General features: G+C 43.5%; 1 protein-coding gene across 1 annotated transcript in view; it reads left to right on the forward strand.

Annotated features, from left to right (window-relative positions):
• LOC124555705 (39S ribosomal protein L37, mitochondrial) overlaps positions 1 to 24,873 on the forward strand; it is an 82,546-nt gene that overhangs the window by 45,275 nt on the left and 12,398 nt on the right. The window contains exons 4-5 of the mRNA XM_047129710.1: positions 11,665 to 11,951; positions 19,730 to 19,899. Coding sequence (XP_046985666.1) covers positions 11,665 to 11,951; positions 19,730 to 19,899 — 457 coding nt within the window. The remainder of the gene's footprint in view (positions 1 to 11,664; positions 11,952 to 19,729; positions 19,900 to 24,873) is intronic.

Raw genomic sequence — 24,873 nt, forward strand, 5'->3', positions numbered from 1 at the left:
GTGCGAATTCAAGGAAATGAAGCAGCAAAGGCTGTCTGCATAGCAAATACAATTGTACAGTGTGCTGTCCCTGTACATGCAGTCACTTCACTGTTGAGACACAAGATCATGCTTCAGTGAGAGGTACAATGACTAGATTTGAGGAACAACAAGTTGTAGTCATTGAAACAAGCAATATGGCTGTGGCATTCATTTCTGCTTCAGATCGATGAGGTGATAGGGTGTAATATTAACATGCCTCTGGTAGGAAATTTCAGTGTGTTTGCAGGGTGGTTGACGCATCCTATTTTGTACCGGTGATCAGCAAGTCACTACCCTATAACATTGTTTTAGCTACTGTGCAGTTACAGTACATGTATTTTAACAATGAATCCTGTAGTGTAAAAGGACTATAGACTGAGTTGTACATGTTTTTGTGCTTTTGTGGGAAACTGAGTTAGAATGAAGCAGAATGAAACAGACTTCCTCTCCATATGTTTTAAAACACCATTTTAAATATTTTAATCACATTCGACCCAAATTAATGCAGTGAGATTGTTATGACCTTTATTTTGAGCACTTGATATGATGGCATGCTCAGAAGTAATGCACCTGAATTTTTTATGTGCAAACTGTTGAAGCTCTTAAAATGAAACAGACATTATTAACATTCAAAATCTTTATTCTTCATGTCCACGTATTTGCAGCCCTATGCCGGTAAACTGCTTCGAATTGTAGTGGATAACATGGCAGTGTGTATCGTAACTATGTTGGTATGTGAGAAATAGTGTGCTGTAATTGGCTTTTGAATTTGAAGAGTTCATCCACACATGGAGCACCCACTCCTTCAACATGACAATGCCAGAGTGCACACGAGCACTGCAATTCCTGCAACAATCCAGTGCCTTGTGTTCACTGGCATGCAGTCCCGACTTGGTGGCATCCAATTTTCAACTGTTTCCAAAACTTACAGAACACCTTTGAGGAATTCGCTTTCATAGTGATGAAGTAGTGCAAGCAAAGGTGAGATTGAGGCTCCGTCAGCAGTGTCAAACATTCTACAGTGACGGTGTCAAAAAACTGGTCTCTCATTGGGAAAAATTTGTTTGTCAACATGGTGATTATGTTGAGGAATAAATATGTAGACATGAAAAATAAAGATGTAGAATGTTAATAATGATTCTTTTAGAGCTTTTAGATTTTTCACATAAAGAATTTGAAAGCATTACTTTTCAACATGCCCTCATACATACAGCCAACCAACTGACGAAAATTCATGCTATACAGGACAGGTCAGCCTTGCATGTACAAAATATGAAAGAAAGAACTGCTTCAACAGATACGTGCATTTAGTACATTTGTGACTATATACTCAGAGTTGGGTAACTTTCCTTGCCATTTGGTTCTCAGGTAGCACTTTTGTACTAATCATCGAAGAAGACACCTAATCAAGAATGTAAAGATGGGAATATCTGTTTTGATGTGAGCAAACATGACAAGCGAACATTCAGGCACAACCAAAGCAGTAAAAGAATAAGTCAGAAAATGGTTCATACATTGTAGTTTAATATTTAATAATAATAATAATCAAATTGAAATACTGAAAGTAATTAAAAGCTGAAAATCTCTGAAATTTAAATTAGTGAAAGGAAATTGCTTAAAATTCTTGTATAAAATGCCTATTCATTGAAGCTGATAAGCAGCTGAAATAGAATCCACATGTTCACATTGTGTGCTCAAAAAGCTTAGTTTGGCACAGCTCGCTCAGGCACCTAATTCTTACTTGGTTGATAATTGACTAAAAACATAAATATTAAAAAACTAATGAAGTTTTTGTTGGAAAGTTGGTCATTTTGTACCTCACTGTCCAGAAATATTAAAATATGAATACATAGGAAAGTTCTAGTAGAATGTTATAAATATTTAGGAGTAAAGGTGACCATTCACTGAATAGCAGAGACATTGAGTCGTCAAGAGGCACACACTAAAGAGAATGAAAACTTTGCTAGTCTTTGGAAGAAATCCTTTGAAGAGCTGGAGTACACAAAATAAAGGAAACCTTCCAATAGTGGTCTGGCAGGTCATAACCATTCATGAAGCTTTTTTCTGCTTATGTTTGCTTATTGGTGTCAACTTTCCCTAGACCTGGACGTCAGTAGAGAACTGTGTTTCGGTTGTGTTCGCATGATGACACACATTACTTAGCCTTCATACTTAGATAAAAATATGTTTACATTGCTGGCAATTGCTTGCCCTCATCAGTCTTACCAGCTCTAGACTGCACATGGACCACAGTCTTTTCATATTCCCTGTTGGGCTCAATGGTACTATCGTGTTTTATTGTGTTAGGAATGGCAAAAAGAGCCCAAGCATTTAGTATTGGATATCTGGTAGGTACCATCTTAAGCAACTTACATAGTACTGAAGTTTTACACTAATATGCAATGATCAGCCAGAATGTTATGGCTACGTACCTGCTGTTGACGTAAACCCATTCAGGTGATGGCAGTGTCACCTGGTGAGGAGTGACTGCCAGTCAGACACACACACTGTGTGTGCTATCAGTGAGTGTGCTGTCCGTGTCTAGAATGGGGAAGGTGTGTGATCTATCTGAGCTAGACCGAGGGTAGATTGTGATGGCCCAGAGGCTTGCATGGCCATTTTGTTATCTGCACAACTTGTCGGGTGTTAGGGGAGAGCTCTGGTGAGTGTCTTCATCACATTGTGAAACCACATCCAGACATCGTAGGGTTGGGTGGCCACCTCTCATTACAGATGTCGGACATCATAGGCTACGAACTGGTGGAACTAACATCAGACTTTAATGCTAGGTGAAATACAAGTGTGTCTGAAGACACAGTGCACTGGACACTGCTAACAATGGGCCTCTGCAGCCGATGTATCTTGCATGTGCAAATATTACCTCCTTGATGTCGGCACTTATGACCTAAATGAGCACATGACTGTCGGCACTGGATGTTGGCGCAGTATCAGAGTGTTGCACGGTCTGATGAATTCTGATACCTTCCTCATCATACTGATTGGAGGGTGCAAATCCATTGTCTTCCAGGGAAACAGCTCTTTGACACCTGTACTGTGGGATGGATACAAGCTGGTGGCGGCTCCATAATGCTGTGGGGAACATTCACATGGGCATCCATGGGTCCAGTGGAGTTCATGCAAGGCACCATGACAGTCAAGGAGTATCATACACTGGTTTGTAGATTACTTACAGCCCTTCATGATCATCATGTTTCATGACAGCAGTGGCATTTTTCAACAAGATAATGTCCTCTTGGGTAAAATACCCCGGAGGTGAAATAGTCCCCCATTTGAATCTCCAGGTGGGGACTGTTGTGACAGTGCCACGACATTTAAGAGTGCCGCCACGTCAGTACGTGCAAATGGCGATAGAGGCGCTCTGCAACTCGGCTGAGCGCGGGAGCGCCACCTAGATATGAACGGTGCCAGCCGCATGTCACGGCACGGCAGTCGAATGACCGATACGGAATTGGTAGCATGTAACCAGCTATTGTTTCTACGTTTGTATATCCACGCAATTTATTAGTGATTAAAGGTTATAACACTTTTTGGCGACGAGGTCGGATATTTTTGTTCCTGCGTTGTGGATTTGTGTGTTCGTGTTGGGGTAGACATGGAACAGCTTATGCAAGTGCTCATTGAACAGCAAACACAGCTGACAGCTGCTATTCAGGCGTTGTCGACGTCGCTTACTCATCGTCTGTCTTCCTCTTCTCCGCCTCCGTTCCCTCCTTACGACGAGGCCGCTGAAGACTTGGAGGATTATGAGGAGCGTTTGCGGCAACACTTGGCTTTCGGCGTTGTCGACACTCCTATGTGTAAGTCGTTATTTCTATCTTGGATTTCCCCGTGGATCTATCAGCTGCTATCTCAGTTAGCCCTGCTGCGGGAACTGCCTCTCTGTCCTTCCAAGAAATGTGTGACTTATGGTCTAACTATTACCGAAAAAACACCCATGTTGTTGCCGCCCGCGTGGCGTTCTACCGGTGTCGTAAACAGCCCCATCAATCTTACCAGGCTTGGGCGGCGGAACTACACGGTCTGAGTAGGAAATGTCAGTTTGTCACGGACACTCATCATGAGTCTTATGCTGATTCAATGGTTAGGGATACTATTCTACGGCTTGCTTCTGATAAAGAAGTTCGGCAACGTGCCTTACAACTGCCAAACCCGTCGTTGTCGGAAGTTCTAAGCATCACTCAATCTTTTGAAGTGTCTCACGCTGCTGGTGCGCAAATAGACGCGTGGTGTGATGTAGGCGCTATACAGACCACTTTCGACACGGACAATTTGCCTGTTTCCCAGGGGACCGACGATGTGGCGGCGGTTCACTCGTGTCAACAACGTCGCGTTGGGCCGCCACGCTCGCAGCGAAAACAGCAACCACAGAAGCAGGTTCGTTCCGCACTTCCTTCTTGTCCACGTTGTTTCGTACAGCATGACAGGACCGCGTGTCCAAAACGTTGGGCCACGTGTAATTCATGTAGGAAAAAAGGCCACATTGCTTCTGTGTGTCAGTCCCCTAAAGTTCCTGTCGACGAGGACGAGGCATCGGACATGGATGTTGACTGTGTGCTTTCTCAAACAAATAAGTTGTTTGTTACTGTTCGTGTCCTGGATAAAGACATTTGCATGCAAGTGGACACTGGCTCTGCAGTCACTCTCATTAATTCTCGCACGTATTTGGAGTTGGGCACCCCTCCCTTGTCTCCAGTTTCGCGAAATCTGAGAACTCATAATAAACAGAAAATTCCTATCGTTGGCCGGCTTGATGCTTCCACTGCCTACAAGTCTGTTGTTCGGCCCCTCACATTTTATGTGGTGGATCATTTGGGCACTGAAAACCTGTTCGGTTATGATGCTTTCCAGTTGTTCGGGTTCTCCATTGATGATGATGTACACCTCATATCTGAGGATATTCCGTATCAACAGCTGGATGGATTGTGTTTTGAATTCTCGCCCGTGTTCTCTGCTGGTCTGGGTCGTGCCAAGGATTTTGAAGCCCACATTACTCTTAAACCTACAGCTCGCCCTAAGTTTTTCCGGGCACGCCCTATTCCAGTGGCGTTGCGTGCACCTGTCAAGGCTGAGATAGACAGGTTAACAGCTTCAGGGATTCTCCTTCCTGTGACCTCCAGCGAATGGGCATCGCCAATCGTGGTGGTTTCTAAACCAAACGGGTTGCGATTGTGTGGTGCTTTTAAAGCCACTGTCAATGCTCAGAGCCTCATTGACACTTATCCTCTTCCCCATCCTGAGGAGTTATTTACCAAGCTCGCTGGGGGCCAGTTCTTTTCCAAACTTGACTTATCGGAAGCGTACCATCAGTTGCCGTTGGATGCGTCTTCCAAGGAATGTCTCGTCATGAACACTCCTTGTGGGCTGTATCAGTACCAGCGGTTACCATTTGGCATCGCTAGCGCGCCGGCCAATTTTCAGCAGTTTTTGGAACAGCTCACGGCTTCCATTCCCGGCTGCATAAACTATCTGGATGACATTGTTGTCACGGAGGCCTCCACTGAGGAGCACCTTTGCAATTTGCGCTCACTGTTTCGGGTTCTGCATTCAGGTGGGTTGAAGTGCAATCTGGACAAGTCACAGTTCTTCCAACCCTCCATCGTGTATCTTGGTTTCCACTTGTCCCGTGAGGGTATACGTCCTCCATGTCAGCATGTTGCGGCCATTACCGCTCTACCCCGGCCGTCTACGGTAAAAGAACTTCAGGCGTTTCTAGGCAAGATTGCTTATTATCATAAATTCATTCCATCCGCGGCGGCAGTAGCTCATCCTTTGCATCAGCTGTTACGCAAAAACGTTCCTTTCTGTTGGTCCAACAAGTGTGAGCAGGCGTTTGTCCGCCTGAAGGCTCATTTGCAGTCGGCGCCTTGTCTTGCCACATTCCGTCCGGGTCAGCACTTGGTTCTGGCGACTGACGCATCCCAGTATGGCCTAGGGGCTGTTCTCGCCCATCGGTATGAGGATGGGTCGGAACGACCCATCGCCTATGCTTCCAAGACCCTCAACGATGTGCAACGGCGTTATTCTCAAATCGAATAGGAGGCGCTCGCTATCATTTATGCTCTAAAAAAGTTCAGCGTTTTTTTGTATGGTTCTAAGTTTCACCTCATCACCGACCACAAGCCGCTGGTCTCTCTGTTCAGCCCATTGGCGTTGCTTCCGGATAAGGCAGCTCACCGCCTGCAACTTCGCTCCTTATACTTATCTCGTTTTCCCTATGAGATTCACTATCGCCCTACGGCCCAGCACGCCAACGCTGACGCGTTGTCGCGTTTGCCGATGGGCCCCGACCCGGTTTTCGATCGAGATGAACTACTCTGTTTCCACATTGATGAGACAGAACGTCTTGCGGTCGAGGGTTTTCCGCTTACAGGTTCGCAGGTCACGTCGGCTACTGCGCGGGACCCGGTCCTGTGTCAGGTGATCGATTTTATTCAACGGGGTTGGCCGGACAGGACCAAGGGCCGGGCATCGGATCCCCTTCGCAACTACCATGCCTTCCGCCTTCGTCTGTCTGTTCTGTTCGTGATGGTGTTGTTCTTCTGGCCACGGATGGCGCATCTCCATGGGTCGTGGTGCCAGCCTCTCTTTGCAAAGATGTTCTCAAACTGTTGCATGAAGGCCATTGGGGGATTTCTTGGACTAAGTCCCTGGCCCGCAGGCACGTTTATTGGCCCGGTATTGATTCGGACATCACCCACATGGTCGCTGTGTGTGGTCAGTGTGCTCAACAACTGGCTGCACCCCGTACAATGCCCTCTCCGTGGCCTGACCCGGCGCAGCCATAAGAACGGGTGCACGCTGACTTTGCCGGCCCCTTCCTCGGCACTTATTGGCTGCTGTTGATTGATGCCTTCTCGAAGTTTCCGTTTGTTGTTCGATGTCCGTCGCCCACCACTGCGGTGACGACGCTGGCTTTGTCCAAAATCTTTGCGCTAGAAGGTCTTCCATCCACGATCGTCACGGACAATGGCACTCAGTTCTCTTCGCAGGCCTTCCATGATTTTTGTACTGGACACGGGATTCATCATGTTACAGCACCGCCCTTCCATCCACAATTGACTGGGGAGGTCAAGCGCCTTGTCCCCACTTTCAAAAGCCAGATGAAAAAATTCCTTAGTGATTTTTCCACAGATGACGCTCTGTTGCATTTTCTGAGTTCTTATCGCTTCACGCCTCTGGGTGATCGCAGCCCTGCTGAACTCTTGCATGGCCGCCAACCGCGCACTCTACTGCACCTGCTTCACCCTGTCAGGCCTTGTACTGTGTCCTCTCATGCGGGAAAATACTCGGTGGGCGCCGACGTGTGGGCACGCGGGTATGGATCTCGCCCTAAATGGATTCCAGGGGTGGTCAAGGCTCTTCGCGGCCGCCGGCTTTGTGAAATACGTACGGACGACGGCATGGTTGTTTGCCATTACGACCAGATGTGCCCACGAGTGGTGGCCATGCTTGTGCCACCGCCCCTTCCTTCGCCTCCACCAGCCCGAGAAGCCAGTCCTGTCACTGCTGCCGATCTCCCGTGCATGTTGCTGCAGCCGACGTCACTACCGCTTCCGAGTCCGCCGGAACCGGCCCCAGTCGCGACACTGCCTTCTCCGGGACCCATCTCGCTGGAGCACACCCCCATGTCCACGACACCTATGGATGCTGCTACGGAGTTTTCACCCATCATCTCGTCCAGGAGGCACGTTCCACGCAGGGGCTTCCGTCCTGGACATTTTCGACCGTACTCTCGTGTTTCTCCGCGGGATCATCTCGGGGCCTCCCAAGAGGCCATGGATGTCTCCGCACTGTCCGTGTCTCCCAGGAAGTGAGTGTTTTTTTTCAAGGGGGTAAAAGTGTTGTGACAGTGCCACGACATTTAAGAGTGCCGCCACGTCAGTACGCGCAAACGGCGATAGAGGCACTCCGCAACTCGGCTGAGCGCGGGAGCGCCACATAGCTACGAATGGCGCCGGCCACATGTCACGGCACGGCAGTCGAATGACCGATACGGAATTGGTAGCATGTAACCAGCTATTGTTTCTACGTTTGTATATCCACGCAATTTATTAGTGATTAAAGGTTATGACAGGGACTACTCAGGAGAACGTCATTAACAGGAGAAAGAAAACTGGTATTGTCAGGTGATTACATGGTTATAAACACAAAATCAAATAGGGGTAATGCAGGAGTAGGTTTAATAATGAATAAAAAAAATAGGAGTGCAGGTAAGCTGCTATGAACAGCATAGTGAACACATTATTGTAGTCAAGATAAACTTGAAGCCCATGCTTACCACAGCAGTACTAGTTTATATGTCAACTTCTTCTGCAGATGATGAAGAGATTGAAGAATTGTATGATGTGATAAAAGAAAGTGTTCAGATAGTGAAGGGAGATGAAAATTTAATAGTTATGGAGGACTGGAATTTGATTTTAGGAAAAGGAAGAGAAGGAAAAGTAGTAGGAGAATGTGGAATGAGGGTAAGGAATGAAAGAGGAAGCCGCCTGGTAGAATTTTGCACAGAGCATAACTTAATTATAGCCAACACTTGGCTTAAGAATGAGGAAAGAAGGTTGTATACATGGAAGAGGCCTGGAGACACTGGAAGGTTTCAGATTGATTATGTAATGGTAAGACAGAGATTTAGGAACCAGATTTTAAATTGTAAGACATCTCCAGGGGCAGATGTGGACTCTGAGCACAATTTATTGGTTATGAACTGTAGATTAAAACTGCAGAAACTGCAAAAAGGTGGAAATTTAAGGAGATGGGACCCGGATAAACTGAAAGAACCAGAGGTTGTAGAGAGTTTCAGAGAGAGCATTAGTGAATGACTGAAAAGAACAGGGAAAAGAAATAAAGTAGAAGAAGAATGGGTAGCTTTGAGAGATGAAATAGTGAAGGCAGCAGAGTATCAAATAGGTAAAAAGATGAAGGCTAGTAGAAATCCTTGGGTAACAGAAGAGATACTAAATTTAATTGATGAAGGAAGAAAATATAAGGATGCAATGAAGCAGGTGAAAAGGAATACAAACATCTCCAAAATGAGATCAACAGGAAGTGCAAAATGGCTAAGCAGGGATGGCTAGAGGACAAATGTAAGAATGTAGAGCCATATATCACTAGGGGTAAGTTAGATACTGCCTACAGGAAAATTAAAGAGACCTTTGGACACAAGAGAACCACCAGTATAAATATCAAGAGCTCAGATGGAAACCCAGTTCTAAGCAAAGAAGGGAAAGCAGAAACGTGGAAGGAGTACATAGAGGGTCTATACAAGGGCAATGTACTTGAGGGCAATATTATGGAAATGGAAGAGTGTGTAGATGAAGATGAAATGGGAGATATGATACTGCATGAAAAATTTGATAGAGCACTGAAAGACTTAAGTCGAAACAAGACCCCAGGAGTAGACAACATTCCATTAGAACTACTGATAGCCTTGCGAGAACCACCCATGACAAAACTCTTCCATATGGTGAGCAAGATGTAAATCCCTCAGACTTCAAGTAGAATGTAATAATTCCAATCCCAAAGAAACTAGGCGTTGAGGGTGAAAATTACCAAACTATCAGTTTAATACGTCCCAGCTGCAAAATACGAACACAAATTCGTTACAGATGAATGGAAAAAGTGGTAGAAGCCGAACTTCGGGAAGATCAGTTTGGATTCCGTAGAAATAGTGGAACACGCGAGGCAATACTGACCCTACGACTTATCTTAGAAGATAGATTAAGGGAAGGCAAACCTACATTTCTAGCATTTTTAGACTTAGAGAAAGCTTTTGACAGTGTTGACTGAAATGCTTTCTTCAAAGTTCTGAAGGTGGCAGAGACCAAATACAGGAAGCAAAAGACTATTTACAATTTGTACAGATACCAAACGGCAGTTATAAGAGTCCAAGAGTATGGAAGGGAAGCAGTGGTCAGGAAGGGAGTGAGACAGGGTTGTAGCCTACCCCCAATGTTATTCAATCTGTATATTGAGCAAGCAGTACAGGAAAAAAAGGAAAAATTTAGAGTAGAAATTAAAATCCATGGAGAAGAAATTAATTCTTTGAGGTTTACTGATGACATTGTATTTCTGGCAGAGACAGCAAAGGACCTGGAAGAGCAGTTAAACGGAATGGATGGTGTCTTGAAAGGATGATATAAGATGAACATCAAAAAAAGTAAAGCAAGTATCATGGAATGCATTGGAATTAAATTAGGAAATGAGACAAATAAAGTAGTAGGTGAGTTTTGCTACTTGGGGAGCAAAATAACTGATGATGGTCAAAGTAGAGAGGATATAAAATGTAGACTGGCAATGGCAAGAAAATTGTTTCTGAATAAGAGAAATCTGTTAACATCAAGTATAGATTTAAGCGTCAGGAAGTCTTTTCTGAAAGTATTTGTACAGAGTGTAGCCATATAAGAAAGTGAAACATGGACGATAAATAGTTTGGACAAGAAGAGAATAGATGCTTTCGAAATGTGGTGCTACAGAAGAATGCTGAAGATTAGATGGGTAGATCACATAACTAATGAGGAGGTACTGAATAAAATTGGGGAGAAAAGGAATTTGTGGCACAACTTGACTAGAAGAAGGGATCAGTTGGTAGGACACATTCTGAGGCATCAAGGGATGACCAATTTAGCATTGGAGAGCAGTGTGGATGGTAAAAATCGTAGATGGAGACCAAGGGATGAATACACTAAGCACATTTAGAAGGATGTAGGTTGCAGTAGTTACTTGGAGGTGAAGAAGGTTGCACAGGATAGAGTAACATGGAGAGCTGCATCAAACCAGCCTCTGGACTGAGGACCACAACAACAACAACAGTGTGCCTTGTCACATGGCTAGGAGAGTGATGAAGTGGTTCGAGGAACATAGTGGCGAGTTCCAGTTGATGTGCTGGCCCTCCAGCTCACCAGATCTGAACCCAATCAAACACATCTGGGATGTGATTGAACTTGGCATCAGAGCTCATCATCCTCCCCCCCCCCCCCCCTTTCCATAAATGACAGGAATTAGGCAAGTTGTGTGTGCAGGTGTGGTGCCATCTCCCTCCAGCAACTTACCAAGTCCTCATTGCCTCCATGTCATGATGCATTGTCGTTGTTATCTGTGCCAAAGATGGACACACTGCCTATTGGGTTTTGGCTGGTAAGTGTATATTTATATGTAACATAGTAGTTAATACATTACTCTTTATGAGTACATTGATGGCCAGCAGCCTTTCAGTAATAGTGTTCTGGTGTGACGATGTGCGTGGCACAGTTCTGTCTACAAAGGTTGAAAAACTGTTACACCATGATATCAGATAGTGTGGAAATTTGGTAACAGTACATGAAGTAGTTTTATCCCCTCATCGTATACTGCTGAATTATTTGTATCCTTAATTTTTGTGTGAGATTATTCACGAAAATCCTCGGAATAAAGTTGTTATTCCCATGTAACATTCTACTTGAAATATCTTTAGTAAAAATGCTGCCCTCTGCATCGTTGATGCACCAGTGTAGAAATTTGGTACTTATTCTTGTTTAATGTGTTTGTAAAATTGTTGCTAGTTTTCTGTGTATTATAAATGTGAGTGTGCAACTAATTAGTTAGATGTAAAGTTATTTACAAATTATGCATTCTTTTCTTATGCAGGAAGCTGCTGTCATCTCGACTCTTCCAGTTGTGTGAGTCCTTGGTTCAAGGATCAGCTACACAGTCCTCAGTGATTGAAGATGGAAAGACAACTGTTTTCTTTGACAAGGAGAATGACCTCATCCAATTTGATTTGACCATTGATTTAGCTCATATCCGTGCTTCACCACTGAAACCACTGTCTGCTGCAGATGATACACTGGGAATTTCACTTCCTGATATCTACCCTTTCTCGAGTACCATTACTCTTGAGCCAAATAATTTCTATGAGATAAGGGACCAGACATGTAAGTGTTACTGACTACTAATATTACAACAATGGTAATTCTGCGTTCCTACTCCTGTATGTACATGTAACACTTAGGAGCTGCTCTTATATTAATTTTTGCAGACATAAATAAGAATTTTTTGGTTTCCTATGAGATTTTAGTCTGCTTTCTTTAAAAATATTATTGTAACTTGAGGATATACAAAGTAGACATAATGAGTTGTTGAAATATTGTATAAACACATAGAATCATAGACAAAGCCAGATGCCTGGGAATATATCCCACTGGGAACTTTTCAGAAATCATATTTCATAGTATTTTATACAGGAGTAACCTGCCAATACTAAAACATGCCATTTCTTAAGATTCATTATTTAGTCATTCCATAGAACATTTCAAAATGTTAAACACAGACACTGACCTCAAAGTTTTGGATACTTTTGTCAGGTATAAATTATGCAGCCATGGCCACATGAATAACTAGTTGATCACTTTGCCTATCAAAATCATATGTAGCAACATATGACATGAAATACTACAGTAGCTTCTAAATCATATTACTTACCTAATCACATCCCCAGGAAGCATCATGCTGTTGCACCATGCCCTACTCTGGAGCATCGAACTGCCTCGTGCTAATGCAGCAAAATGATGTCTTAGGGAGAGAGGTGCTGTCATCGTAATGAACACACCCTGTGAAGTAAGAAGATGTATTGAGAGTGCAAGAGCATTTATTCAGGAAGCTGACAAAGTGGAAAAAGCTAGCCAGCATCTCTGAAAGGTGAAGCTTGGCAATACTACAGTTATGGTAGGCTTTTTCAGGAACCAACTAAACAAAAAGAGCAGAACAAATGAGGTCATGACCACTGAATGGTGACATCCAGCTGCTACAACCTGTTCTCTCTTCCGGGTTGGGGCTACTGCTGTTGGAGAACAACTGCCCAGCAGATTCTCATAAACACTCCCTTCCCCCCCCCCCACCCCCCCCCCACCCCCCCCCCCCCACCCCCACCCCCCACGAAAAAAGAAAAAAATCTCACACCTTCAATATCAAATGTTCTCAGATGCTAGCCGACATTTCTGTACACAACAATATCGTGGTATGTACGTGTTGCCAGTAACTGCCACCTCCATCATCTGATGTCTTCGAGGTAAAAATGCTGCAGAGCCAGATAAAGTATCCAGCCATCTACGAAGGACTTTGTCTCCAGTAGCGACAGGCAACCGCTTGTGCTGCGGACTGTATGCAGATGAATTAGTGCTTTCACACCATTGGGTCTCCCTCCATGTGACCACCTCATGTTGGTGACCACCCCTCTAGTGGCAGTCTGTTCAAGCCTGGCTGGCGGGCGACCCCAGTCTCTGTAGATATACACCAGTTCCTGGGGGCTTCCATGGATGCCAGTCATCACCCATGATGTCAATCATGCTGGGGCTATGGGTTGAGTGCTCTCCTACCCTGTATCCCTGAGGCAGCTCAGCGGCCTGGATAGGGCTGTCATACATCGACTGCAGTGTGTGGTCTCTGCCAGCTACAGCCATCCCGCAGACTTAAGGGGATGATGCTGCTTATGCACACCACTCCTATGCACACCTGCTGACGATGACTTGCTGAGCTCTGCAGCTCACGACATAATCCCAGTGTCAACTGCCTTTTCTCCACTGTACCTAACAAAAATAAAAGTGTAATTCAGTCAGGGATGACTTACTAGTGATCCACTGCTCACTTCCAGTCACCACCATCACTCTCGACTCGTGTACTAGCAAAGGAGATCGTGTTACTCCCTGATCTTCGCATAGCCTTTTCCTCCTCCACTGTAGAGGTCACATCCTCAGCCTCAACAATGTTAATACTGTGTAACACCACCTCTGGCCTTGAGAATAGACTTCATTCAATGAGGAAGATAGTCCACAAGTTTCTACATGTATGTCTGTGCCATATCAAGCCGAAACCACTCATAGATATTTAGATCCTGTGAAGCTCCCAAATTATGGGGCTGTTGATTGATAAATTTCACCCACAATTCTGATGTACTCTACAAGATTAAAAAGGGTGATGTAGTGGCTGACCCTCACTGAGAAGGCATGTCCACCCATCTGTGACACAGGTGGTTGTATATTGTGATTTCATGCAGTCAAAAGAGTGTTGAGAAAGGGGCTTTCAGTGGGAAAAGAAAGCATAAATTCAGGAGTGTCAAACACTGTTTTTGAGCAGAGTGTGTGTACGTGCATAAATGTTTTAAGTAAAGTGTTATGGGAAGGGTTCCAATTGAACAAAAAGCATAATGGATTATTTGTGTAACTAGATGAGCAACATAACTAACAACAGATTTTTTGGTGGATGATTGATCAAACAAAAAAGATAGAAATGAGCCCGTTTGGTCTTACCATATCGGCATTTGTTCCTTTTAGTGCTCAAAAGATTTCTCTGTCACTTTCTGTGCATCTGTGGTAGAACTCCACCATTTTTGCATTCCAGCATAATGCATTAAAATTGTAATTCAGTCAGTTGATTTTGCTGAAACTCATCAGACCATGAGAATACAGTTATTGTAAAAAATAAAATTGTGCAGTGATGCACCATGATTAATAGTTGCTTAGTAACGTGAAATAGTTTCTTAGTAATGTGACCAGTCTTCTTCCTTCCTTGTCACACTACATATTCAAATCTACCCTGACAAAATGTAGATGTTAACATAGTTTCAAGTGATTGAGTGATGAAAGAAAATAAGCAGATCCCAAAAGTAGCTGCTCATTTATCCTACGCAAATTAACACTGTGTTCCTTTGATGATATTGTCACAATCCACTGAAAGAAGAGAAGTCAAACTTCAGAACATAAATATAAATATGTTTCTCTCTTTGTAAATGATATCATGCTGTTCCATTTAAAAATATGTTGTGTATAGTAAGAGAGAAAACTATCCTGTCCTTTTCAAACTGCACCAGTGTTATTTGACATATGCATGGTAATGACATTATAAGCATGCCACCCTCCTCCTGCTCACCCCAGGTTCACATACCCTCAATGTTGTTGAGCACATATGGTGAGCCGCCATTGAGAGAGAGGTACATGTTTGAATCTTCCTCCCAACCATCTCCCTAGTCATAAATTCCTAGGAGGTGTCTCCTATCACCATGGCTCTCTTGACACGTCCTGTATCTTTTTTACACAACCAAGCTCAAAACGAGAATAACTCTCTCATTTTTGATGAAATGTTTTCAAGAACAGTTTTCTTCTCCAGAACTCTCATAGAGCACTGTTGCTATGAAGTCCAGAATTAAAAGGTATTGTAACCCACACACTATGTAGACAGTAGGCTATCGGTTAGGTGGCCATGTTGACCTGTGGGATTCTTTACTGAAAGGTGGTGTTGTTATAACGTCAAGTTTAACAAATATATTTCAGAACGACACAACACGTGTAAGTCACAGAGTAAGTTAACAAGCAAGACATGTGTACACGTTAGCATTCGAATGAGCACTGAGTCCCAGTCTAGCGGCCGCTGCTCGGCTGGCTGCTTAGGTGGCGCAGCCGCTGCATGGCTGGCAGACAGCGCCGCACGTAGAGGACACGAGTAATTGCGCGGCGGCGCTTTGAATGATCGGTGAGTCACAACACTTTTCCCCCCTTCGAAATTGTTGCACTGGTCTTGATGGAGGTGTCCTGGAGATGGCTAACGTCCATAGGCATTGTTTGACTCGCCATAAAGTCTCGAAGAGGAGGCTTCCCCTACGGACGAAAGTGTCCCCGATGATAACGGGTCGAGATGACAGGAGACGTAGGGGTTGAATTTGCTGGGCCCCCCTGCACCAATCTGCCCGTTGTGGCAAGTCCAGTTTATATGACAGGAGCCGTGGGCGATGTGTCTACGTCTGTTGGAGGAGGAGGCGAGTAGATTTGCTCTGACAGAGGATGGTCATCCGGTTCCTGCATGGGCACATCTCCTGGTGGCGTCCCTTCTTGTGCTGGCATTGCGATGATGGTGAGAGGGCTGTGTTGTGAGTATTGAGAGATGCCAAGATCCCAAGCATCAGGTAGGGCCAAAAGTGGTGTAGCAGCATTCGGAACAGGCGTTGCCGGCACACGAGGCTGAAGCTGGTCCGAATGACGCACTGCAACACCCGTGTCCGTCTGGATATCATACAGGCGTCTGCCACGGTGTCTTAAGATGCGGCTTGGACTCTATTTTGGCCGCCTGCCATATCCCCGTACCCAGACGAGGTCGTCGTCGGTGAACCGGCCGAGAGAAGGTACCCGCGGCCGTGAGGTGGGAGGCCGCAGAAGATGAAGTAGCGTGTGGGGCTGTCGGCCATGTAAGAGCTCAGCCGGGCTGTAGTCGCCCATGGGGGTGAAACGGTAAGACGCCAGAAACTGGAGAAACGCATAATCAGCAGCAGAAGAAGTCAGAAGTTTCTGCATCTGAGCCTTAAATGTGCGGACCAGTCGTTCAGCCTCACCGTTGGATTGTGGATGGAACGGCGGGGCCGTGACATGCATACCGCCGTGATGAGCACAAAAATCCGCAAATTCGGAAGAGGCAAGTTGCGGACCATTATCAGTAACAAGAGTAGAGGGGAGGCCTTCCAAAGAAAAAATGCGGGCGAGAGCACTGGTGGTTGCCGCGGTGGTAGGCGACGTGCAACGGACAATGAAAGGAAAGTTAGAGTAGGCATCAATTACGAGGAGCCAATAAGTACCTAAAAAGGGTCCCACAAAGTCAGCATGAATGCGCTCCCAGGGCTTCTCAGGCGTAGGCCACGGTGACAAAGATGACTTCGGGGCAGCGGCCTGTGACGCACAAGGGCCTCAGGCAGCGAGCATGTGTGCTATTTCAGAGTCGAGGCCAGGCCAGTACACATGACGGCGTGCCAGGGATTTTACAGGAATGGGCCGAGCCCGAAAAAACTGAGGCCGGGCAGTGGGTTTGAGCGTGATATAAGCTTCGAAGTCGTTTGCATGGCCTAACCTAGGAGAAAAAAGGGACGAAAATGTCGTTGATAAGGAATCCAGTTGAGCATAAGGAATAGCATCAGAGACAATATTGACAGAGTCATCTATGGAGAACCCAAAAACGCAAAAGGCATCGAAACAAAAAAGATTTTCTGCGTTGCTCTGGTCGACCTCAAATATGGGAACAGTGCGAACGACAGATTTGTAAGATACCTCAGCATTAAACTGTCCCAAGAGAGAAATCTTCTGTTTATTGTACGTCCGTAATTTCCGAGTGACAGGTGACAGGAGTTGAGAACCCAACTGAAGATACGTCTGAGAATTAATTATAGTGGCAGCAGAACCAGTATCCACTTGCATGCGAACATCTCGACCAAGGATTTGGACAGTGAGGAATAATTTCCCTAAAAGGGAAGAAGTGCAATTGACAGACAACACAGAATCAGAATCAGCGTCATGTTCATGAACGTCATGTATGCAGTCGGATTTGCTAACGGAAGACACATGGCCTTTTTTTTTTTTTTTGCAATTGTGACACACAGCCCAACGTTGGGGACAATCCTCGCGTGAATGTTTCGTAAAACACTGCGGACATGAAGGAAGTTGCCGGGGGTTTTGCTGGAGTTTCTTAGCGGGTTGTTTACGGCTAGGCCGAGGCTGCGCATGGGAGCGCACTGCGGCTACGTCGGTCGGCGGGGACGTGCCGCACGTGTCGTCAACAGCGCACAGAGGTTGTATGTCCCCGACATCACCCCACGCATCTATTTGCGCCCCAGTGGCGCGAGAAATTTCAAAAGACTGCGCAATGGAGAGAACTTCATCTAGAGTCTGATTCGCCAACTGAAGGGCACGTTGCCGAACTTCTTTGTCGGGCGCCGACCGGATAATAGCATCCCGTACCATGGAATCGGCATAGGATTCTTAGTGAATGTCAGTAACAAATTGACACTTTCGACTGAGGCCGTGAAGTTCAGCAGCCCAAGCGCGATAGGATTGATGTGGCTGTTTTTGACAACGATAAAAGGCAACACGAGAGGCTACCACATGCGTTTGCATTTGAAAATAGACAGACAGAAGTGAGCACATTTCAGCAAAGGAGAAAGATGCAGGATCCTTCAAAGGAGCCAATTGCGACAACAACCGATACATTTGAGGTGAAATCCAGCAAAGAAACAGAGGCTTACATGATTGTTTGTCCGTGACATGGAATGCCAAGAAGTGCTGTCGAAGAAGTTTTTCATAATCAGACCAGTCTTCCTCCGTCTCATCGTAAGGAGGAAAAGGAGGTACAGCCAACGACGAGAAATGCCCCGCATTTGACGCCGCGACGAAATTGCGAATCGCCGCTGTTAGAAGCGTTTGCTGTTCAAGGAGATTTTGCAATAGTTGCTCGACAGTAGCCATGGAACCCTGTGGGTCAACGGTGAAAAGGAAACATCCACTACCTCATCGCCAATTGTTATAACGTCAAGTTTAACAAATACATTTCAGAACGACACAACACATAGAAGTCACAGAGTAAGTTGACAAGCAAGACATGTGTACACGTTAGCATTCGAATGAGCACTGATTCCCAGTCTAGCGGCCGCTGCTCGGCTTTACGCTTAGGTGGCGCAGCTGCTGCATGGCTGGCAGACAGCGCTGCACGTAGAGGACGCCCGTAATTGCGCGGAGGCGCTTTGAATGATCGGCGAGTCACAACAGGTGTGGTCTGAAGATTGATTAGCATCATCTGCTCATCAACTTGTTCTTCTTAAAATTTAATAAACTGTGGTGACTAATGATAAAATTTTGGAAAAGTTAGGGGTCTACAAGTGAAGCCCATCCACCAGTGATCCTCTTGTGAAGCTGATAGAAGAGTGAATTTCTGTTGGTACCAGAGTAGAATGAAATGCTGTCTGTGCAGGCAAGCTCTGTAATTCAGTTGCTCATTGTCGGACGTGTTAGCAAGGATAAATTAGAATGTGTAGGAAATATAACCTAATTCAATAACATCCATATTGACTTTCAGGCCTATCCATTGATAGAAACAAAATACTGTAAGTGACAAATAAAGTGCCCTCTATATAGTCATATATATTATCATGCCTATCCATTGATAGATACAAAATACTGTAAGTGGCAAATAAAATGGTGTGTATATAGTCATTTATATTATTTGTTTCACCTCTGTGATGTGTTCTTTGATTTTACTCTGTCATCTTCAGATGGAGTGTCTTATTACATCTTTGATGTGAAGTTCCTGTGGACTTTTGACATTTTTGCTATATGCAGTGTATTTTATTTGGCACTTGCCTTCTTGTCCCTGCTGTTAATCAGTTATCACTAGGCAAGGATGCACATTTGATATAATGGTTAACTTATTCTCAAAGAGTGTTGGGTGATACTTGTGTTATGCATTTGAAGTGGACAGAAAACGTAGTTTAGTATTTGCTTTTGTACACTCCAGGCATTAATCAGCTCACTGTTACTGATTGTCTTTTTTATTTTTGTTTGTTCTTTTCATTCTGGAGTATTCCATTTATGTGACATTTGTAATTTTACTAAAAATATCTGTTAATATTTCTGTGAATTTAATGTTATTAAGATGGTTTCGTTACCTCCAAAATTGTAAAATATTGCTGGCTAACTGTACTGTGAGAGTCAAAACAGAAGCACAAGTTAATAGTATATTAATTTCAAAATGTGATCTGAGTCATGGATAATAGACTTTTAAGAAATAGACATTTTACACTGTTTACCACAGTAAAAGAGCACTGGTGTGTTTTTCAGTAAAAACCAGTGTGTAAATAATGCAGTTTACCACAATTATTTGTACTTAATAGCAAATTGTTCTATTACAGTTTTCAACAAAAATAGACCTGCGCGGTATGTCAATACAGCAATTACTTATTTTGATGAAACAAAAGTATTTAATCTCTATGAGACTCCTGTTACTGAGAAGCAAATACTTGGGCGAACACTTGCAAAGGCATTTGCAGTTGCAGCAGCTCAAGCTAGACACAGATTTGGGGTAAGTTTCTACACCAGTTTAAGTCATGTTTGCAGCTACAAATTGTAGCTTTAATAATAAAATAGCTCAAGGAAACATTTTCAGTTACAAGGTTTATACAAATGAGAAAATAGTTGAGTGCCTGAGCAGGACCATTTTGTTTCATTTTAAAATATTTATTGTGTTGCTTTTTTATGTGTAATGTCTGTAGTAATGTTTCTTTATGCAAAGAAGAATCAAGCAGGAAAGTTGGAAAGTTCATAGACGTGAATTTAGACTGCAAGACCAATGACTAACTAGAAAATGAAAAATGTCAAAATATAATTATGTATTGGTAAGTTTCTCTTAAAACTAGTCTTCTGAGTGACTTAGCATTTCATTACCCTATAGCAACAAGTTTGGTTAATTGCAGAAGCAGACATCTTGACTTGGGTAGCATATGATAAAATACTTAATGATTGACACACCAGGAGTCTCAGTTTGTCACATTCAAGTTTTGTGTACACTTGAGATGAGCTCATGTTGCTGTAAGTAAAGGAGTTGTCATTGTGAACAACAACAAAGTTCCAAGAGCTTACTTTCTTGGAATATCAACCAATATATTGCTTCTTCCTAAGTATAACTTGCAAAAAGACCGTGGAGATAAAATCACAAGATCCGAACCCACACAGTCTTACCAGCAGTCGTTCTTCCTGTGAACCATTTGCAACTGGAACTGCAAAAGGGGGAAACGACATGGGTACATGAAGTACTATCCACCATACTCCATGAGGTAGCTTGCGGAGTATAGGTACAGATCTAGAACAATGTGTTCTGCCTGCAGGCAGGCTGAAGAGCAGCCTGGAGAGTTCTCCCTGTTTTCCCGAGGTTCTGATTTGAGTTCTTCTTTTTCATTTTTCTCCACATTGAACTTCTTCTGTATCCTAAAAATATTTTCTGTTGGACTTTAAGCCATCAATCTAGTGAGCTTTTTTTCTTCCCATTGCACAAATCCCTTCTATCTTGCCAATTGTTGTTTCAAGTAGCAGTCAGTTGTATCCCAAAATATAGCCCATCCAATTAGATTCTATACGGAGGACATTTTCCAAAATTGATTTCATTTCTCCAACTCATTTCAATATTTACTTTGTCAGATGTGCAACTTTTTTCCCAGCCCAATATCAGTCTTACTGGTGAATAAATGCTTTTCCCAGTGCAATAAACGTCTCTTGTTACTGGATTTCCCATGTATTTGAACTGTTTTGTTTTTACCAATTTTTTATCTTTGTTGCAAGAGATTCTCATGTCCTCTGTCTTTTCTGTATTAATTTCCATGCCAAATTCTTTCTAAGTGTCTACTATTCTATCATATCTTGTAAAGTTTTTTTGTTCACATTTTGGTTATAACCACAGTTGCATCTGCTAATTTTCACTTTAGTAATGATTCTTCCACCTTAAAATCTTCAAATTCTACTAATTCCTTTTCCACAATTAATATCATTCTTGAAAAATCAGGAGACATGCAATAAGCTTGTCTAACTTCCCTCCAAATATTGCTACTGTTAGTGGCTTCATGCTTCATAGTTTTACTTTTTTGATGCATATGTTAAGATGCAAATTAATCTTTGATCTTTCCAATCTACTCCAGCTAACTGTAGTATTCCTTTGAGCTGGTTCCAGTAGACCTCATCAAAAGCTATATTACAGTTAATGAAACACAAACAAAACTCCACATTTAACTTTAAACACTGAATGAAATGTCTCTCAGCAATCCATTGTACCTTGCTCCTCTTCCTTTTCTAGGTCCAAACTGATCTTATTCCACGATCTCTTCTATCTCATTTTCTAAATATTTTGAAATTGGACTATAGTGTTTACTTAAGCAGTCCCATGATGAGAAAATAATTATATTTTAGCTTTTTTAATGGAAAACCAACAGTCATGAAATTTGTAGACATGATTACATGTTTCATGAAAGAAAAAAGCTAATAGGGAACTATACATATTAAAATAGACAAATGCATCATTAATTTTCATTTTCAGCTAAACAAGGAAATTAAACAATTGTGCAGTACATGTAAGAGTGATTTTACATGATTACTCTGCAATTCGCTTAAATAAATTGTATAATTGGCAACTGGGGGTGGCCTTGATTAATTAATGACAGTTAAGTGTTTGCCAGAGGGCCTGGATAGAAGGTTAATTGAATTTAAGTAGCCGGCCGGTGTGGCCGTGCGGTTCTAGGCGCTTCAGTCTGGAACCGCGTGACTGCTACGGTCGCAGGTTCGAATCCTGCCTCGGGCATGGATGTGTGTCATGTCCTTAGGTTAGTTAGGTTTAAGTAGTTCTAAGTTCTAGGGGACTGATGACCATAGATGTTAAGTCCCATAGTGTTCAGAGCCATTTTTTTTTAATTTAAGTATTCCATGTGAGCCCCTGAATGTAGCTGAAAAAGGGAGACTATTGTGCTGGCAGGTAGCCTTCATTGTCCACCACGGCAGGCTCATCTCCCGGACTAAAAGTATAAAATATTAGGCAGTTGCCCATCAACCTCTCAGTATCTCAGTGAGGTGTGTAATCACCAATTGTGGCAGCACATCTGTCAGCAAATGATGCTATACAGGCTGTTCAGAAATTCCCGTAACAAACTTCTAGGGCTTGTAGAGGCGAATGAATACATAATATTTTGAATAGGAATCCATGTCTAGAAACATCATCCAACAGTGCTACAGAGTGTCAAAGTTATAGGTGCTGGTGCCTGTAAATGAAACGAAAGAGTCGAAAGTTATAAGTGAAAACCATTTTGATACCTCTGACAATGGAATACGTGTCCTGGTACTGTTGTTGCTAATATTGTAGGGTAGGCAACTACCAGTGGTGTTAATATTGACCAAACAAGGGAAAAGTCTAGTAAACATGGGCTCTAAAATTCATACCTTAAGAGCTGTGAGTGTGAATATGAACAGGTACTAATAGCTCCTCAGTATGTGATTTAGATTCTATGTTTATGAGACTTTTTTTCCTTGTTTTGGTCCATACTACTTCCCCTGAAAGTTGCCTACCCCACAACCTTAGCAACAGCAGTACCGTATATGTATTCTACTGCCAGAGGTATCAGAATGATTTTCACATATAACTTTTGGTTTGTTTGTTTCCGGTACAGGGACCCTTACCTCAAACTGATATATTTTTCCTTCTTCATCATCTGAGGAAGTTTGCAGGTCATCACTGAACAATCCTATATATGTATACATTTACAGGTGCCGGCGCCTATGACTTTGACTCTCTGTAGCATTGTTGGATGACGTTTCTAAACATATATTATGTTACTTAATCCCCTGTATAAGTCCTAGAAGTTTGTAGGAGGAATTTCGGAATATCCAGTAGAGACCTGGCACATTGGCAGTAGGCAGAAGATTCTACATTTTCTGTGAGCAGCCCGCTATAATTGTTCAGCCTCCCCTCTTCTCTCCTACATATTTTGCAACATCGGTTTTCATCAGCTTTGTGTCATTGGCAGAAGTAAAATGCTATCTTGTCACCAGTGCAAATTGTTAGTGGCATTACAAACTTCTTATTCCCTCACAGTTCATCAAATATTCTCTTCTGTCACCACAGTGTGTTAGATTTCATCTACGGGTCTGAAAAACTACTCTAAGATGTTACCGACAGCTTCTAGGTGACGTATATCTTAAATCTCACCTACAGGTCTAAAAAATCTTCCCTGAGGTGTTTCCATCAGCTCTTAGGTGACATATGTCTTCTCCTACAGGAAATGTGGTCTTTATTCAGTGGTTTTTCAGGCAGCAAGACAATGCAGAATGTACACACATCAAAAAAGTTTTGCATCACCCCGGTTCCCAGAACTCCTGAAGATAGACATTGACTGTGGATATTGTATCACAGACACAGTCCCTTTGACTGTTCAGAGATGTCACTAAACCCACCCAAAGATGTAAACAACCATGCATGAGCAGCGCCTATTAGATGCAGGTTGATCCATGTGTATAGCAGATGAAACTGTAGGTAGACCTGTAATTGGACCACAAAATGGTTCAAATGGCTCTGAGCACTATGGGACTCAACTGCTGAGGTCATTAGTCCCCTAGAACTTAGAACTAGTTAAACCTAACTAACCTATGGACATCACAAACATCCATGCCCGAGGCAGGATTCGAACCTGGGACCGTAGCGGTCTTGCGGTTCCAGACTGCAGCGCCTTTAACCGCACGGCCACTTCGGCCGGCAATTGGACCACAGACCATTTGCTGTTTTAACATATCTTCACCTTAGAAACAGGTTAAAGAGGGCGAGGAAAGCAGCATCTAGCAAGCTGATGCAGAGGTATGGGAAAAAAGAACAGTTATGTAGTAGCTCTCATATTTTTTAAGAAGTCTTTAATTACACTGCCAGAGGAAAAAAAAATTTTACGCCCGGAAAGATGACATCACTTTTGGTCTGATGGTGGCATATGCCACCTGGGGTATAGTAGCTGTACTGATAATGGTTTCAACGTTACCTGCCAACAGATAGTGTAGTGGTATAGCTACCAGAATGGCACCTGTGTCTACCTTTTAGTAGGGGATGCTCACAGCCAGAAGGCCCAATGTGGTGCAAATATGTGAAGCAAGCAGGCAACCCTGTCACGGAGACGCACTCATGCTTCGGATAGCTAATTGAACAAGTTTGAAAGGTCTCAAATTGTGGTCTTCTGAGTGACAGGATTGTCCTTTCAGAGAGCTGTGACATAAGTTGGACGTGCTGTGTCAGTTGTCCAATGATGCTGGTATCAGTGATCATGTGCACATTCTCACACCCGTAGATGAGGTTCTGGGCATCCACACAGCACAGACATCCACCAGGATCTTCGTATTGTAAGGGCAGCAGTGTCATGTCATACAGCAACCACAGCACAGATAAGAGGGCTTATAAGCCAAGACATGTCAACACAAACTGTTGCGAACTTGTTATTCATAGTAGGACTACGTGCACACACACCTCTAGCCCACCTTCCAC

The sequence above is a fragment of the Schistocerca americana genome, chromosome X (genome assembly GCF_021461395.2).
Source record: "Schistocerca americana isolate TAMUIC-IGC-003095 chromosome X, iqSchAmer2.1, whole genome shotgun sequence".
Taxonomy (NCBI): domain Eukaryota; kingdom Metazoa; phylum Arthropoda; class Insecta; order Orthoptera; family Acrididae; genus Schistocerca; species Schistocerca americana.